The sequence below is a fragment of the Gallinula chloropus genome (assembly GCF_964237585.1).
Source record: "Gallinula chloropus genome assembly, chromosome: 28".
NCBI classification, from domain to species: Eukaryota; Metazoa; Chordata; class Aves; order Gruiformes; family Rallidae; genus Gallinula; species Gallinula chloropus.
The window spans coordinates 3,488,019-3,502,844 of NC_140113.1; the positions used below are offsets into that span (position 1 = coordinate 3,488,019).

A 14,826-nucleotide genomic window follows, 5' to 3' on the forward strand; every position below is an offset into this window, starting at 1 on the left:
GATTGGGTGAGGAGACAGAGGGGCCCACGTGGGGTTGAGGCGGTTCGCGCGGGGGCGCGAGAGGGAAACCCCCCCCCCCCCCCGAAATTGGCCCGGCCCGGGGACCGGGGCACGGCGGGGGCGGGTGGGGGGGGGGGACCGGGGCACTGGGGGTCTGTCAGTGCACCGGGGGTCTGTCGGTACACCGGGGTCTGTCTGCACGGCCCGGGGGGGTCCGTCTTTGTCCCGGTGGGGGTTGCCCGGGGCGCCTCCACGCCTGGGAACCGGAAAGCGACGGGGACCGGGCCGGGCTGCCGGGGATGGGGCGGGCGGCGGCTGCCCTCTGCCGGGGACGAGCTGCCGGTGCTGACCCTTCGCCGCCCCGGCTGCACAGGCTCACAGCGCCCACCCACGGCGGTGCCGCCCGCCCGGCCGCGCTCCGGGGCTCCGCGCGTCGCCTCCCCGCCTGGGTACCGGGGGCCACCCGCCCGCTGGGTTCGCCTTGTCTCCGTGTGTGTGTGTCCCCCACCCCCCCAGCGCCTCTATGTGCCCAGGCGCCGGTCCCGGGTCCCCCCTGTTACCACCCCGCGCCGCTGAGCACCGCCGCAACTCGTGACACCGGTCCCCGGCCCCGCAATCCGCCGAGCCGTCAGGGGGCGGGAGAGGCAGAGGCGGCGCCCTACCCACCCTCCTGCCCGCTCGCTGCCCCCCGCGCCGTGCTGCCTTCTGGGAAATGTAGTCGCCACGAGCCCCGCCCGCCCGCGCACGCCGGGGGTGGGGGCGGTGACTACATTACCCAGAGAGCTCCGCGCGCCGGGAAGGGGGGCGTGGCTTAGGGGGGGCACGTGCGGCGCGCGGCCCCGCCCGCGGCAGGTCATGGCCGAGAGCGCCCCGGGACCGCCGGTGGGCACCGGCTGGGGAGGGCGGGGGGTGGTACCGGGGCTAAACCGGAGCTGTCCCGGCGCGGGGGAGGGGTGGGAACCGTCTAGGCGGCGGTAGGATGTCTCTGTGCCCCGGCCCAGCCGCTGTCCGGGACGGCACCGGGATGCTCCCGCGGGTACCGGTTCCCCTCCCGTCCCCATCCCGTTCCGCGACGCCGCCTTTGCTACCCGCAGGCTCCCGACACCGACGCGGGGCTCCTTTCCCCAACGGGCGGTCCGGTCCGGGGGAAGGCGGCGACCCCCGGGGCTGCTCCGCTCCGCCCCACACGCGTCTCCTTCCCCCGCGCCGCTCCGGGCGAGGGGTCTGACGGAGGGTCCCAGACCCCCACCTCGAGCGTGACCCCCAGCGAGGAGGAGGATGAGGATGAGGATGAGGAGGAGGAAGGTCTCCAGGTGAGCGAGCAGCATCCCCAAACCCTGCGGGATTTGGGGTCCGCGTCGTCTCCCCGCAATGACCCCATCACCTCCCCGGTCTCCCCCGCAGTGGAGGGTGGGCGATGCCTGTTGCACCACCTGGGCAGGGGACGGGCTGCTCTACCCCGCCCGGCTGCGGGCCCTGGACCCGGCCGCTGGTACCTGCGTGGTGGAGTTTGACGGGTACGGTAACACCGAGGAGCAGGCGCTGGCAGATCTCCTGCCCCCCCACCCCGGGCCCTGGCCGGGGAGCGACATCCCAGGGGATGAGGGTCCCCATGCAGAGTCCCACCGGCTGAGCACCCCCCCGTCGTGGCAGCTGCCCCCGGGTGCGAGGAGGAGGAGGAGAGGGAGGAGGAAGGATGAGCAGGTGCCTTGCTCAACCCGGTCCCCTGAGGTCAGTACCCACCACCTTTAGGGCACCCTATGCCCCACCCCGCCCCCACCTCACCTCTCCCTAAGGACCTGGGGGTGCTGCTGGCAGGCGATGCTCCCACCATGGCCCCCAGCCCCGCTGCACACTCTGTGGGAGGAAGAGGAGGAGGATGCCTTGGCTGCGATGCTGATGGCCTGGTACATGAGTGGGTACCACACCGGCTTCTACATGGTATGATGGGGTGTGAGAGGGGCAGAGGGATGGGCAGGGGAAGGAGAGGGCCCCCCCCCCAATGACCCCCTACTTCTCTACGCCCCAGGGCCTCCGCAAAGGCCGTGCTGAGGCCACTGAGCCTCTCCCCAGGCCAGGCTGCAGGCAGAAGAAGTCCCCACACAGCTAGGAGGACAGGTAGGTTTGGGGATGCTCTGGTGCTTTAGGGACACCCCTCACACACACACTACCTCGTGCTCCCTGGCTGGGCAGTGGGATGGTGGGGACCCCACAGGGATACTGAGAGACCCCATGGGGACACTGGGGGTCATGGTGTGGCTGCAGGACATGGGGACAGGGCGGTGGGGATACCCCATCACCCCTTCCCTGCCTCTCACCAGCATCTTCTCCTTTCCAGCTGGATCCATCCCCCAGCACCAGGACAGCAGCCATGGGGCAGCGCAGCGTTCTCACTCTCCCCTCACTTATGGAGGGGGCTGCCCCCTACCCACTGGGGGGTCCTGGCTGCAGGGACAGGGGTTGCAGCCCCCCTCTACCCCAGTCAGCTCTGCATCAGAGCCCTGGCTGGGGAGGGGCTGCATCTCCCCCTCTTTTCCACCCCATGAACCCCTCCCCTTGGAATAAAGCTGTTTGTGTGACCCCCGTGCTAACCTGGCTTTGCTGTCCCCAGAGGGACCCTGGGCCCTGCCAGCACTGTGCTGGTGGGTGGGATGTGCTGGGCTGCTCCGCGCCGCAGCCGTGTTTGCTCAGGGAATTGGCAACGTGGCCTCTGCCTCGCTGCAGGGGGGGGGATGCTCAGCCCCAGGGGGACACACTCTGCGCCCTCCGGTTCTCGGGCAGCTCTGGCTGGACGTGGTGCTGACGTACATCCCGCTGGCTGCTGGCTGCTGGCTGGGGGCAAAGGTGTTGCCAGGGGATGCGTCACACGGAGGGTGGTGTCTCCCCACCCCCCCCACATCCAGCTTGATGTCTGCACCAAGGTTTGGGGGGGAGGAAGGGGGTCACGTAGCCACTGGGTGCCCGCTCCCCATCTGCGTCACTGGGTGTTCGCCCACGTCAGTGACCCTTGGTGGGCTGGGGGGGTGGAGGACCAGTGGGGAGGGGGTATAAAGCTGGCTGAGCCGGGCACATCCGTGAGCATCCAGGGACGACCAGGAGCATGGAAAGCACTGGGCTGTGCCTGCTCTGCCTGGCCATCTCTGGTCTCATCCTGCCGGGCACCACGGAGCCGGTGCTGGGGCTCCAGCCAGCTGAGAGCTTGCCTGGGCAGAGCCGGGAGGAGACGGAGCTGGTAAGGGGCTGGGAGAGTCATGCTTGCAGGGAACGGGACCACCAGCAGCCCTTGTGTGGGCTCTGGGGCACTTTGGGGTGCTCCTGCTCCTGCCACCCTAGTTTGGGGGCTGGTTCTGGCTGAGCTGGAGCATCCCTGGGGTGCTGGGGAGAGGGAGACTGTGACTTGGCCTGCTGCTGCTCTCACCTGGGGTGGGTGGGGGGGTGTCCTTGCAGCATCTCATGGGACTTTGCAGCTTTTCTCCTGGGTTTCCATTCCTGTCTTGCCCTGATCCTGGCTTGGGTGCTGGGGGGGGAGATGCTGTGCCTGGTGGGAGTGGGCTGTGGGCATCAGGGAGGGGATACGGGGCTGCATCTAGGGGGTGGGATGCACCCTGAGCCTCTCCCTCCCTCCCCCAATCTTGTCACAGCCCCAATTCCCCTCCAGCAGGGATAGACCCCCAGCTGGACATGGTTGGGGGGGTCAGGAGCAGCAGTGTTGCACCCTCAGGGTGCAAACTGCGGGGAGGGGTCCTGTTTGTGGGTGGGACAGGGTCCGGCTCCTGTCCCTTGGTGGGGCTTGGGGTGATGTGGAGCCCTTGAGCATCCCAAGGGGCTTGGGGTGATGTGGAGCCCTTGAGCATCCCAGGAGCCTCAGGGCAACACAGGGCTGTCTGCAACAGGTTGAGGTGCTGCAGGAGGTGCTGGAGGAGCTGGAGAGCAGGGAGCTGCCGGCGGTGGAGAAGAGGCTGAGCTGGGTGCCCTGGGTATGACTGGGACGGGATGGAGGGTGGTGGGTGCTCAGGGAGTGGGGGGGACACACACTAAACCCTGCAGCCAGCACTGGAGCTGGAGCTTTTGGGTGCTGGTGGTGGGGTTTTGGTGCCAGGGCCTGATGCACAGGTTGCCATCCTGCAGTGCGAGGCGGGGGAGCCGTGCGCGGTGAGGAAGGGGGCACGCATCGGGAAGCTCTGCAGCTGCCCCCGTGGCACCACCTGCAACTTGTTCATCCTCAAGTGCTCCTGAGGGACCCAGGGGGACACCGCAGATGCTCCCACCCACCAGGATGCTGCTGGTCCAGGCTGTGCCCTGTGCAGCGGAGGGGGAGCCGTGGATCCTCAGCCCCCCCCTCCCCACACTGGGACACCCTTTGATGAATCTGTGCAGCATCCTGGCACCCTTGGGTGCTTCAGGCTGTGGGGCAGGTGTGTGCCCAGGGCCACATTAAATAACTTGGACTTGTGCCTGCTGTCTGCTCTTTGGGGGGAGTCTGGGGTTTCAGCTGCTACTAGGCCTGGGGGACCAGGCTTGGTGGGTCCCCTCCTGCTGTGGGTCCACGTGGGGCACCTGAGGGTGGGGTTGGATGTGTGGTGGGAGGGGGTGATGCTGCTCTGCGGGGATGGGGCAGCCAAGGGCTGCTCCTGAAGCCAGAGGTGGCTCTTGCAGTCCCAGCACCCCTTATGTCTGACTTGATGGGTGGCAAAGCAGTTGGGGCAGGGGGATGTGAGGGGGCTACGCTGCTCAGCCCAGCCCCATCCTGTGCCATGGTGCATCACCCTGCACTGCACCGTTCCCCACTGCAGAGCCCGTCCCTGTGTCCACCCAACTCTGCACTGTGTGGCCCCATCCCCACGCTGCCTCCCATCACTGCATCACTCTGCAACGCCCACCCCCAGCTCTGCAGGGGCCACACAGCCTCTGCCCTGCCCTGCTCACACTACCCACCTGTGCCAGCTCTGCATAGCTGGGTTTTCATGGGGAGCAAACTGGGGTGCTGCTGAGATGGCTTCTGCAAGCAGCAGCCAGAGAGTAAACGTGGGCTGATCCAAGGCCAGAGTTGCTGCTGACCAGGGCTGAGCCCATTACTGATGGTCACAGAGCCTCTGGGAATCAGTGAGGAGAAAAGAAACCTCAGGCAGGTGTGTTTTGCCCCCAGAGAAGGGAGTGAGATGATGTAGGAAGCTGGACAGGCATCAAGGCCAGGGAAGAAGGGGTGGAGGTGGGGGGGGGAGAATGAAGCCCTTTGGGTGCCAGAGAGAGAGATTCCCCTGCAGCCCCTGGAGAAGACCATGGTGGAGAGGGTGTCCCCTCGCAGCCCATGGATAAGGATGGGGAGCAGAGACAGCTACAGCCTGTGAAGAGATTGATCCACCCCACAGCAGGTTTGCTGGGGGACTTGTGACTCTGGGGGGGACCAGGCCGTGGGAGTCTGGGCCCGAACATCAGCACCCAGGGAAGGGAGTCCTGCTGAGGCCGTGGTGAGGAGATGACTCCCTAATAGAGAGGATTCACTCTGCAGAAGCTTGTGGATACAGACTGAAAACCCCCATTCCCTGCCCCTCCCCATGCCAGGATGGGGGGGATGAAGGGAGTAAAATCGTGATGAAGTTTAAGTCTGCTAAGAAGGGAGGGGTGGGGGGAAGGTGCTTTAAGACCTGGTCACGCTTCTCATCGCCCAACTCTGGTGTCACTGGGTGTGTAGCTGTAGTGTAATAAATCACTTTTCCTTCTCTTATTCTGCATTGAGTCTGTTTTGCCCATGACACTGACTGCAGAGTGATCCCTCTGGCCTTATCTCGAGTCCTGAGCTTCCCAATATCTATTTTCTCCCCTTTTTGACTGAAAAGGGGAGCGAGCGAGTGGCTTTGGTGGGTATTTGGCCTCTAGCCAGGGCCAAACCACCACACCACCCTGCCCTGCCCTGCCCAGCCCCGCACTGCCCTGTCCCGCACCGCCCAGCCCCGCACTGCCCTGTCCCGCCCTGCCCTGCCGAGCCCAGCCCCGCACTGCCCTGTCCCGCACTGCCCTGCCCAGCCCCGCACTGCCCTGCCCCGCACTGCCCTGCCCTGACCCGCACTGCCCAGCCCCGCACTGCTCTGCCCTGCCCAGCCCTGCACTGCCCTGTCCCGCCCAGCCCCGCACTGCCCTGCCCTGCCCAGCCCCGCACTGCCCTGCCCCACACTGCCTTGTCCTTCCCCGCACTGCCCAGCCCCACACTGCCCAGCCCCGCACCGCCCTGCCCAGCCCCGCACTGCCCTGTCCCACCCTGCCCTGCCCAGCCCCGCACTGCCCAGCCCCGCACTGCCCAGCCCCGCACTGCCCTGTCCCGCCCAGCCCCGCACTGCCCTGCCCTGCCCAGCCCAGCCCCGCACTGCCCTGTCCCGCACTGCCCAGCCCCGCACTGTTGGACCCCACCCGCGGCGGCCCCACCCCGCCGTTACCCCTTTAAGACCTCCCGTCCCGCCTATTCTCCCCTCCTGTCATTCTCCCCGCTGCGAGCTCTCATTGGTCATCGGTGACATCAGTGGGCGGGGCTTGACGACAGCGACGAATCGGGGGGGGTGTGGCCCGGCGCGGCGGGCGGGGGGCGCCGAAGATGGCGACGGCGGCGGCGCGGGCCGCGGGGGCTGCGGAGGCCGCGGGTTTGGCAACGGCGGCGACGACGGCGACGGCGGATCCGGTTCCTCCTCCTGGCCCCGCCGCGGGACCCCGCCGCTACTCGCTGCTGGCCATCGTGGGCGGCGGCTGCCACCGGCCGGGCCTGCTGGCCGCCGCGCTGCAGCAGCTGGAGCGAGGTGAGCCCGCGGCTCCCGGGGCGGCGGCGGCGGCAGCGGCGGTCCCGGTGCCGTTGGGCTCGGCCCTTCCCCGCCTGTGATGCTCCGGGCTCCGGCTCGGGCCTGCCCCACCCCCTCCCCCGGGGTCCGACCTCCTTCCCCGGGGCCTGACCCCCTCCCCCGCCCCCCGCCCCATCCCGACATCCCCCAGTCCCTACCCGCGCCTTCCCGCTCCGCCTCCTCCTGCCCCAGGGCTCCAGCATCTGCCCCGGACCCTCGGGATCTGCCCCCCACCCCCACCCCGAGCGCTGCCTCCCCGCCCCGAGACCTCGGGGGGGGCTGTTGGGGGTCTGTCCCCTCTTACCCGGGCACTGGCCCCACGGCTCGGGGGCTGCGGGTGGACCCTTCCCCTCCTTCCATCACCACCTGTGTAGCTGGAGGGGGGTGGGGGTACGCTGGGGGGGACCCCTTTCACCCCTGCTCCCACCTCCCTTCCCTCCTGGAGCCGGGGGGGGGGCGGGGAGGGGGCAGGTGGGACTGTCTCAGACCCAGAGCATCGCATCCCCCCCCTCCCCACGCTGAAGAGCGGGACACACACACCCCCATGTTACCACCTCCCCTCCATTGCCCCCCCTCCCCTGGTGAGACCCCTCACCCCAAACCTGTCACCTCACCACCCCCAGTGCCAAATTTGTGCAACCCCCCCCCCTCCCCCCCCCCCCCCCCGCCTCCCTGCACCCTCCCTGTGCCATCTTACGCCATCGCTGGACCGTTAGCAGGGAGCGGTTGTGGCTACTGCACAAGGAGGGGGGGGGCTGGGTGTGCTGGCAGCAGCTCCCCACAAACCCCCGCTCTGGGGTCCTGTGACAATGTCGGGGTGTTTTGGGGCTGCTCCCTCCCCCCTCCCCCCCCCCCTGCTATCCCTGCTCTGGGAGCACCTCGTTGGCGCTGGCAGCGGCACCGGGGTTTTGCCGGATCCTCCGGCACCGTTAGTTTCTCTAATTGGCCCTTTGAAGAGGCGCAGGTGAGGTGCACCCAGCGCCCCAGGGCGCGGGGTTTTGGCTCGGGCGCAGCGGGTGCTGCTGCCGTGAGTCATGGCGGGAGGTGTGCACCTGCCGTGCCTGGAGTCGGGATCCCTCCGGAGCATCCAGAGTCCCAGACACAGAGACAGCCTGGGAGAGGAGCTTCCTGAGAGCAGCCCTGGGGATCCTGGTGGATGAGAAACTCCCCATCAGCCAGCGGTGGCTCCTGCAGCTGGGAAGGGCGATGGGATCCTGGGCTCCATCAGCACAGGGGGGGCAGCAGGGACAGGGAGGGGATTGTCCCTCTCTGCTCTGCCCTCCCCAGCTGGAGTCCTGTGGCCAGAGCTGGGGCCCAACACAAGGAAGATGTGGGGCTGTTGGAGAGGGGTCAGAGGAGCCACAAAGATGATCAGAGGGCTGGAGCAGCTCCCCTACGGAGAGAGGCTGAGGGAGCTGGGCTGGTTCAGCCTGGAGAAGAGAAGGCTGTGGGGGGACCTCACTGCAGCCTCCCAGTCCCTGCAGGGAGCTTATAAGCAGGAGGGGATTCAACTTTTTAAAAGGATAGACAAGGGGGATGGATTAAAGCTAAAGGAGGGAAGGTTTAGATTAGATATTAGGGGGAAGTTTTTTACAGAGAGAGTGGTGAGGTGCTGGAACAGGCTGCCCAGAGAGGGGGTGGATGCCTCATCCCTGGGGTTGTTCAAGGCCAGGTTGGATGGGGCACTGGGCAACCTTGTGTAGCTCCAGGCCTGGAGGTTGGTGTCCCTGCCTGTGGCAGGGGGTTGGAGCTCTGTGATCCTTGTGGTCCCTTTCAACTCAGCCCATTCTATGATCCCCAAAGCCACTGGCTTGGCTCTGGGTTCTGTCATAGGGTGAAGTGGGAGGGGGGTGGCAGCCCCCACCATGCTGCTTTGGGAATAAACCAGTGCTGTGGCGTGGGGGGGCACGGTGCCCGTGGGGTGTTAACAGGGCTGAGTCATGTTTTCCCCCTCTCCCCATCCCCTCCCCAAAAAGGAATCCGCTCTTGGGACATCGACCTCTCCTCCTGCAACCTGGATGAGCAGCTGAAGCTTTTCGTGTCCCGGCACTCAGCCACTTTTTCCAGCATTGTGAAAGGTAACAAAAAGCCCCCCCACACCCCCCACACCCCCCCCATACCAGCCCCCAGTAGTGTTTAATTAGTGGGGTGTGGGAAACACCCTCCAGCCCCAATCCAGCAGGAGGGGGTGGCGGGGAGAAGGAGCTCACGTGTTCGCACGAGTCCCTCCCCACCACCACCCCCCACTCTGTGGCCAAGCCTCGTGATTCCCCCCCCCACACACACACCTCAACGTGAGAATCCTCTTCCCTCATGCCAGGGTGGGGGTGGTGTGATTTTTCCTGCTGAAAAGGGAACGCTGGGGCTGGGAATGCCGGTGCTGCTCTCACATCTCTTTTCCCCACTGTGTCCCCTTCCCACCCCTGGTCTCCGGTGGGTTGTTGCAGCTCCCAGACACCCCCCATGCACACCCCAGGAGTGCCCAGGTGCTGAGGGGGGGGACAGGAGGGGCTTTCCCCACCCCCCCCCAGCTTGTTCCCACCTCTTTCTTCCCCTTGCTGCTGCAGGAAGGAAACGTGGCCTTTGGCTAAGCGGATCCGCTGGCCCCCGCCGTGTCCGGGAGCCAGATGGTGACTGTCCCTTTTCCATGGGGAAAGCAGGCAGGCAGTGGCCCTGCCACCATGTCACCCCCCCCCTCTCTGCCAGCTCTAATCCCTGTTTCCCCTTCCCGGGATGAGGAAGAAACTGGGGTGCAGCCCCATCGTTTTGGGGAAGGTGGGTGTCAGCCCCTTGCTTCCCCGCAGGTCAGCGGACCCTCCACCACCGGGGAGATGTGCTGGAGACCCTCGTGCTGCTCAACCCCTCTGACAAGTCCCTGTGTGATGAGGTGAGCTGGGGAGGGGGGGACATGACAGATGCGACGGCGGCACCGGGAGATGTGGCCGAGGTCATTTCGGAGCGTGGGGGGTGCTGTGGGATGGAGCCTGGTGCCATCCTCATGGTTTTTTTGTGTGTGTGTGTGTGTCTGTGTCCCCCCTGTTCTGTCCTGGTGTCCCCACCATCCTCAGCTGCGAAACCTCATCACAGACGTGTCGCGACACAAGCTGCTGGTGTTCGCCGGGCCCTGCGTGGAGGAGACGGGGGAGCTGATGCTGCAGACGGGCTGCTTCTCCCTGAGGGACTTCATCCAGATCTTCACCGACAAGGAGGTGGGGTGCCAGGGAAGGGAGCTCGGCTGGGGGACCCCAGGGAGGGGAAGGGCCACATCCTGGCCCTGAGTGGCAGCTGGGGGTGGGCGAGAATGGGGGACTGGCCTGCCTGAACCCCTGAGCATCGTTCTGGGATAGAGAACGGGATGGGAATGGCCAGGGAAGAGGTGCCCTGTGCTTGCCCAAAGAGGGGGGGCTGAGGCAGGACACCCTCTGGGCTGTCCCAGCCCTGGGTGCCTCATCCCACCTGAAGCTCTGGCTGTGCCTGTCCCCTCACAGGTAGGGGAGATCCTGAGCTCTGCGGACCCCTCGGCCAAGGCCAGGCTGACCATCAGCTGCCCTGACTTCGGGGAGTGGAGGGACTCGGGCTTGGACCATCACAACCTCCAGGACTTCATTGAGCTGCGCTACAACCCGGGCTGCATCCTGCCAGAGATGGAGGGGCTGGAGGAGTTCATGGAGTACCTCTCAGAGTCGCTGGAGCCCCAGTCCCCCTTTGACCTCCTTGAGCCCCCCACAATGGTCGGCTTCCTCAAGCTCTCCAAGCCCTGCTGCTATATCTTCCCTGGTGGGAGAGGAGACTCAGCTTTCTTTGCCGTCAACGGCTTCAACGTCCTGGTGAACGGAGGCTCCAACCCCAAATCATCCTTCTGGAAGCTGGTCCGGCACCTGGACCGCATCGATTCCATCCTGGTGACACACGCGGGCACGGACAGCCTGCCTGGGGTCAACAGCCTGCTGCAGCGGAAGCTGGCTGAGCTGGAGGAGGATCCATCCCAGAGCTCACAGGGCAACGGGGACTGGGCCAAGAACCTCATCTCCCCAGAGCTGGGAGTTGTTTTCCTCAACGCCTCTGAGAAGCTGAAGGACATTGAAGGTAACTCCCGGGTGCTGAAGAGCTGCGATGAGGCTGCCCTGACCCTGCACTACTTGGAGAAGCTGGGTATCCGTCCCATCCCGCTGGCCCGGGACAGCGGACCCCGTGCAGAACCCACTGTCCTCTTCCAGAAGATGGGAGTGGGTCGGTTGGACATGTACATCCTGAACCCTGTGAAAGGCACCAAGGAGCTGGAGTTTCTCCTGCAGCAATGGTCAGGCAACAGCTACCCCAAGGAGCAGGACTTACCCCTGCAGTGCCTGACCTCTGTCTGCGCCCTGCTCGTCTGGCACCCTGTCAGCCCCTCCGAAAAGATCATCCGCGTCCTCTTCCCTGGCTGCACCCCCCAGGGCCGCATCCTGGAGGGGCTGGAGAAGGTGAAGCACCTGGAGTTCCTCAAGCACCCTGTGGTCACCAAGAATGACTTGAAGGGACCGTCGGTGCCCCAGCCTGAGAAGCTGCTTAAGCAGAGGAGGGCGGAGAGCAAGGAGAGCCTGAAGTCTGCTTCCAAGCTCAGCTTAGTAGATGCTGGGGCACCAGCACCAAAAGAGAAAGCTCCGTCAAAGGTGGAGAGGAAGGAGGTGAAGGCAGGGACCAAGGAGAAGCCCAAATCCCTTGGGGAGGCGGCCAGAGCAGGATCGGAAGAGGAGAAAGCCAAGGATGCTCGTGCCAAGCTGGACTCTTCACTGGAGAAGCTGAAGGTGGACGCAAAGCCAAAGCTGAGCAAGGAGAAGGTGGTGCCCAAGAAGGAGCCGGTTCCCCGGAGGGAGGAGAAGAAGCCACCAAAGAAGGATGAGGCGGGGGCCGAGGCAAAGGGAGAGGCCAAGAAGGAGGTGAAGGTGGTGAAGAAGGAGGTGAAGGCTGAGACGCTGCGGAAGGATGCCAAGGAGAGCAAGGCAGAAGGCAAGACTCCTGCCAAGACCCTGGCCCGGAAAACCTCAGTCCCGGAGACCCGCAAACCCCTGGCCAAGGCTGGTAGCATCAAGAAATCCTCCCTCAAGAAGGAGCTGGAGAAGCCCAAAGCCAAAGCCCCCCGGGAAGCGGGTGGCAAGAAGGAGCCAGGGACTTCGGATGGCTCCAAGTCCTCCTCCCCAGAGGACATGCTGCTGGAGGCCGAGCGGGGCCGGGGGGCCACCTCACAGGGGACCAGTGGCAGGAAGAAGAAGGAGGAATCGACAGATGAAGGCATCACCACGGCCGAGAGCGAGCTGGAGCCCTCACCGCTGGAGAACGGGGCAGCTGGGGGGCCGGGGGATTCATCCTGCCTGGAGAACGGCCTGGAAGACCCCGAAAGCCCCCAGCGTTTCCGCTACCTGGAGAGCAGCCCTTTGAGAGCTGTCTGCCCCCCGTCACCTCTCGCCAAGACCCCCAAGAGTGACCGCAGTGTCATCTTTGATCTGACACCCACCGGGATGCTCAATCACGGCCCTGAGGGCGGCGAGGACGCCTGTGGCAGCTCTGAGGAGAAGACCCTGGAGATGATGTCCCCGGCCAGCTCAGGGCCGGCCAGCGCCGGGCACACTCCCTTCCACCAGTCACCGGTGGACAATGGTGTGGAGGAGCCAGGCACAGGTGCCAACTGCCAGCCGAATCCTTGGCCGCCAGCTGCGGGCAAAGCCTCGCAGGATGGCTCCGGCTCCTCGCAGGAGAAGCAGGCTGGCTGTCTCTCCCTCAGCCCCTTCAAGGATGACGTCCCCGACGTGTCCCCCACCATCACCACCCCTTCACTGCCAGCTGAGGTGGGCTCCCCACACTCCACCGAGGTGGATGAGTCGCTCTCGGTTTCCTTCGAGCAGGTGCTGCCACCCGTCAATGAGTCCCCAACGGAGGAGGGCAGGCGGTCCCGCGGCACCGGGGGGACACCCGAACCGGAGGCCACAAAGGGCGGCTTATCGCTGCCGCTGCGGCCGTGCCACCACCCACCGCGGGCCGATGGCGACGCGGTGCCGCGGCCCGGCCGCCGCTCCGACTCTCCCCACGACGTGGACCTCTGCTTGGTGTCACCCTGCGAGTTCGAGCATCCCAAATCGGAACAGTCGCCTTCGGCCGCCGCCAGCCCCCGGGAACTGTCAGACAGTGACCCATCGCAGGAGCTGGTGCAGCGCCGGGGCCGGCCCCGCCAGCCGGCGGGGGAGACACCCCCCACCTCTGTCAGCGAGTCGCTGCCCACCCTCTCCGACTCTGACATCCCACCGGCCACCGAGGACTGCCCCTCCATCCTGGCCGATGGGCTGGAGTCGGATGAGGACTCGGAGCAGCCTACCCACGGCATGGCCAGAGCCCATGACCCGCTGCCGGCCCCTATGAAGGACCCCTGCCCCATCCCCGCCCAGCCCGGGATCTGCATGGTGGACCCCGAGGCGCTGCCGAGCGAGCAGCCCCGCGCTGGGAAGAAGGAGACCTCTGGCAAGGTGAAGAGAACCCCGTCCCGTGTGGGCTCAGTACCCGCCACCCTGAGGGCCGAGCCCCCCCGGCACACCCCCATGGTTCCCAAGGCCAGGGGTCCCACTAGCTCAGCCCGTGACGTCGGGGACAAGGCCAGGCTGCCCCTGGGGGACAAAAAGGGTCCCTCCAGTGGGGACACCCGCACCTCAGGGACCACCCGCAGTGCTGGAGCCCGGCCATTAGCAGGAGCTGGCAGAGCATCACCAGCAGGTACAGGGCTGGGGTGGGGGTGGCAGGGACATTCACGGATGCTCCCGGCTCCAACGTGCGGGAGCATTTCAGAGGCACCGCTGCTGCCACGCGCTGGCTTTGGGGGGGTGGGGGGTGTGGGGGGGTTCCTCCTCATGGCTCTTGTCCATCCTGGCAGGCACACGGGCTGCAGCACCCCCAGGCCCCCCTGTCTACGTGGACCTGGCTTACCTGCCCGGCTCCTGGAGCGCCCGGACGGTGGATGAGGAGTTTTTCCGGCGTGTCCGTTCTCTCTGCTACGTGGTCAGCGGCGACGACCACCTGAAGGAAGGTGTCCTGCGGTCCCTCCTCGACGCCCTGCTCACTGCCAAGCACCAGTGGGGCACCGACATCCAGGTGAGACCCCCCCTTTCCCCCTCCCCAGGTACCCAGAGTGGTGGGATCAGCCCTGTCCTGGTGCCGGGGTGGGGGATGTGGGGAGGTGACGCTGTGGTGGGTGTCTCTGCAGGTGACCTTGATCCCCACCTTTGACTCGCTGGTGATGCATGAGTGGTACCAGGAGACCCACGACCGGCAGCAGGAGCTGGGCATCACGGTGCTGGGGAGCAACAGCACCGTGGCCATGCAGGATGAGACCTTCCCCGCCTGCAAGGTGGAGTTCTGAAGGGAGAGGGGGGGGCAGAGAGGGGGGCTGAGGCACAGGCATCATCCCCACCCTCCTCTTCCTCCATGAGCTCCCCCTTCTCCTTCCCTCCACACCAGGTATTTCGGGGCTGGTGTGGCTCATGGGGAGATGTGGTTGTTCTCCCCACCCTGCCCACCCACCCCCCAGCCCCAGGACTTGGCAGGGGCTTTTGGGACCCCGGGCCCACGGCACCCACACACTCTGCACCCTCACGTGCCGCGTGGTTCCCGCATGCCCACGCTGGAGCACTCCTTGCCCTGCACCCGCTGCCCTCCCAGGGTGGCTGAGGGACCAGCTGGGGCTGGGGTGACCCTGCCCTTGGTGGGGGGGCCAGGATACACACGTGTGTGTGTGTGTGTGTGTGTGTGTCCCACCCCACACCCAGCAGCAGTGCTGAGGTTTCCAGGGGGTCAGTGAGCCTCGGCCGGGCTCCACTCAACAGGGTAACTTTTCTTGTTTGCTGTTCCTAGCCCCCCCCCCTCCCTGAACAAGCCACTAAAGCCAACCCCCCCTGGTGCCCCCAGCCCCCAAGGGGGGACTGGTCCCTTTGCTGGGGGCTCTGGGCTGTGAGCAACCTCAGCCAGTCCCAGGGTGGAG

General features: G+C 66.1%; 3 protein-coding genes across 4 annotated transcripts; all 3 read left to right on the forward strand.

The window, feature by feature from the left end:
• Nucleotides 1–851: 851 nt before the first annotated feature.
• LOC311201763 (survival motor neuron protein 1-like) lies at nucleotides 852–2,579 on the forward strand. 2 transcript variants are annotated; one of them, XM_084276205.1, is made up of 6 exons: nucleotides 852–882; nucleotides 1,095–1,313; nucleotides 1,405–1,731; nucleotides 1,819–1,941; nucleotides 2,030–2,118; nucleotides 2,322–2,579. In XM_084276205.1, the coding sequence occupies exons 1-5, from the start codon at nucleotides 856–858 to the stop codon at nucleotides 2,108–2,110; spliced, it is 777 nt and encodes a 258-aa protein (XP_084132331.1). In that variant the 5' UTR covers nucleotides 852–855; the 3' UTR covers nucleotides 2,111–2,118; nucleotides 2,322–2,579. The 2 variants fall into 2 exon arrangements, with proteins under 2 accessions (XP_084132331.1, XP_084132330.1); XM_084276204.1 differs by having other exon boundaries at nucleotides 2,339–2,579.
• A 521-nt stretch (nucleotides 2,580–3,100) lies between these two features.
• On the forward strand, nucleotides 3,101–4,236 carry LOC311201716 (cocaine- and amphetamine-regulated transcript protein-like; the record flags this gene model as incomplete). Its single annotated transcript, XM_084276143.1, has 3 exons — nucleotides 3,101–3,232; nucleotides 3,894–3,977; nucleotides 4,129–4,236. 3 exons carry the CDS (start codon nucleotides 3,101–3,103, stop codon nucleotides 4,234–4,236), a joined length of 324 nt encoding a protein of 107 aa, XP_084132269.1.
• A 2,350-nt stretch (nucleotides 4,237–6,586) lies between these two features.
• MAP1S (microtubule associated protein 1S) lies at nucleotides 6,587–14,302 on the forward strand (the record flags this gene model as incomplete). The annotated part of the gene is made up of 7 exons (XM_084276144.1): nucleotides 6,587–6,785; nucleotides 8,801–8,902; nucleotides 9,629–9,711; nucleotides 9,893–10,033; nucleotides 10,313–13,565; nucleotides 13,723–13,940; nucleotides 14,053–14,302. 7 exons carry the CDS (start codon nucleotides 6,587–6,589, stop codon nucleotides 14,206–14,208), a joined length of 4,152 nt encoding a protein of 1,383 aa, XP_084132270.1. The 3' UTR covers nucleotides 14,209–14,302.
• Between the last annotated feature and the right edge of the window lie 524 nt (nucleotides 14,303–14,826).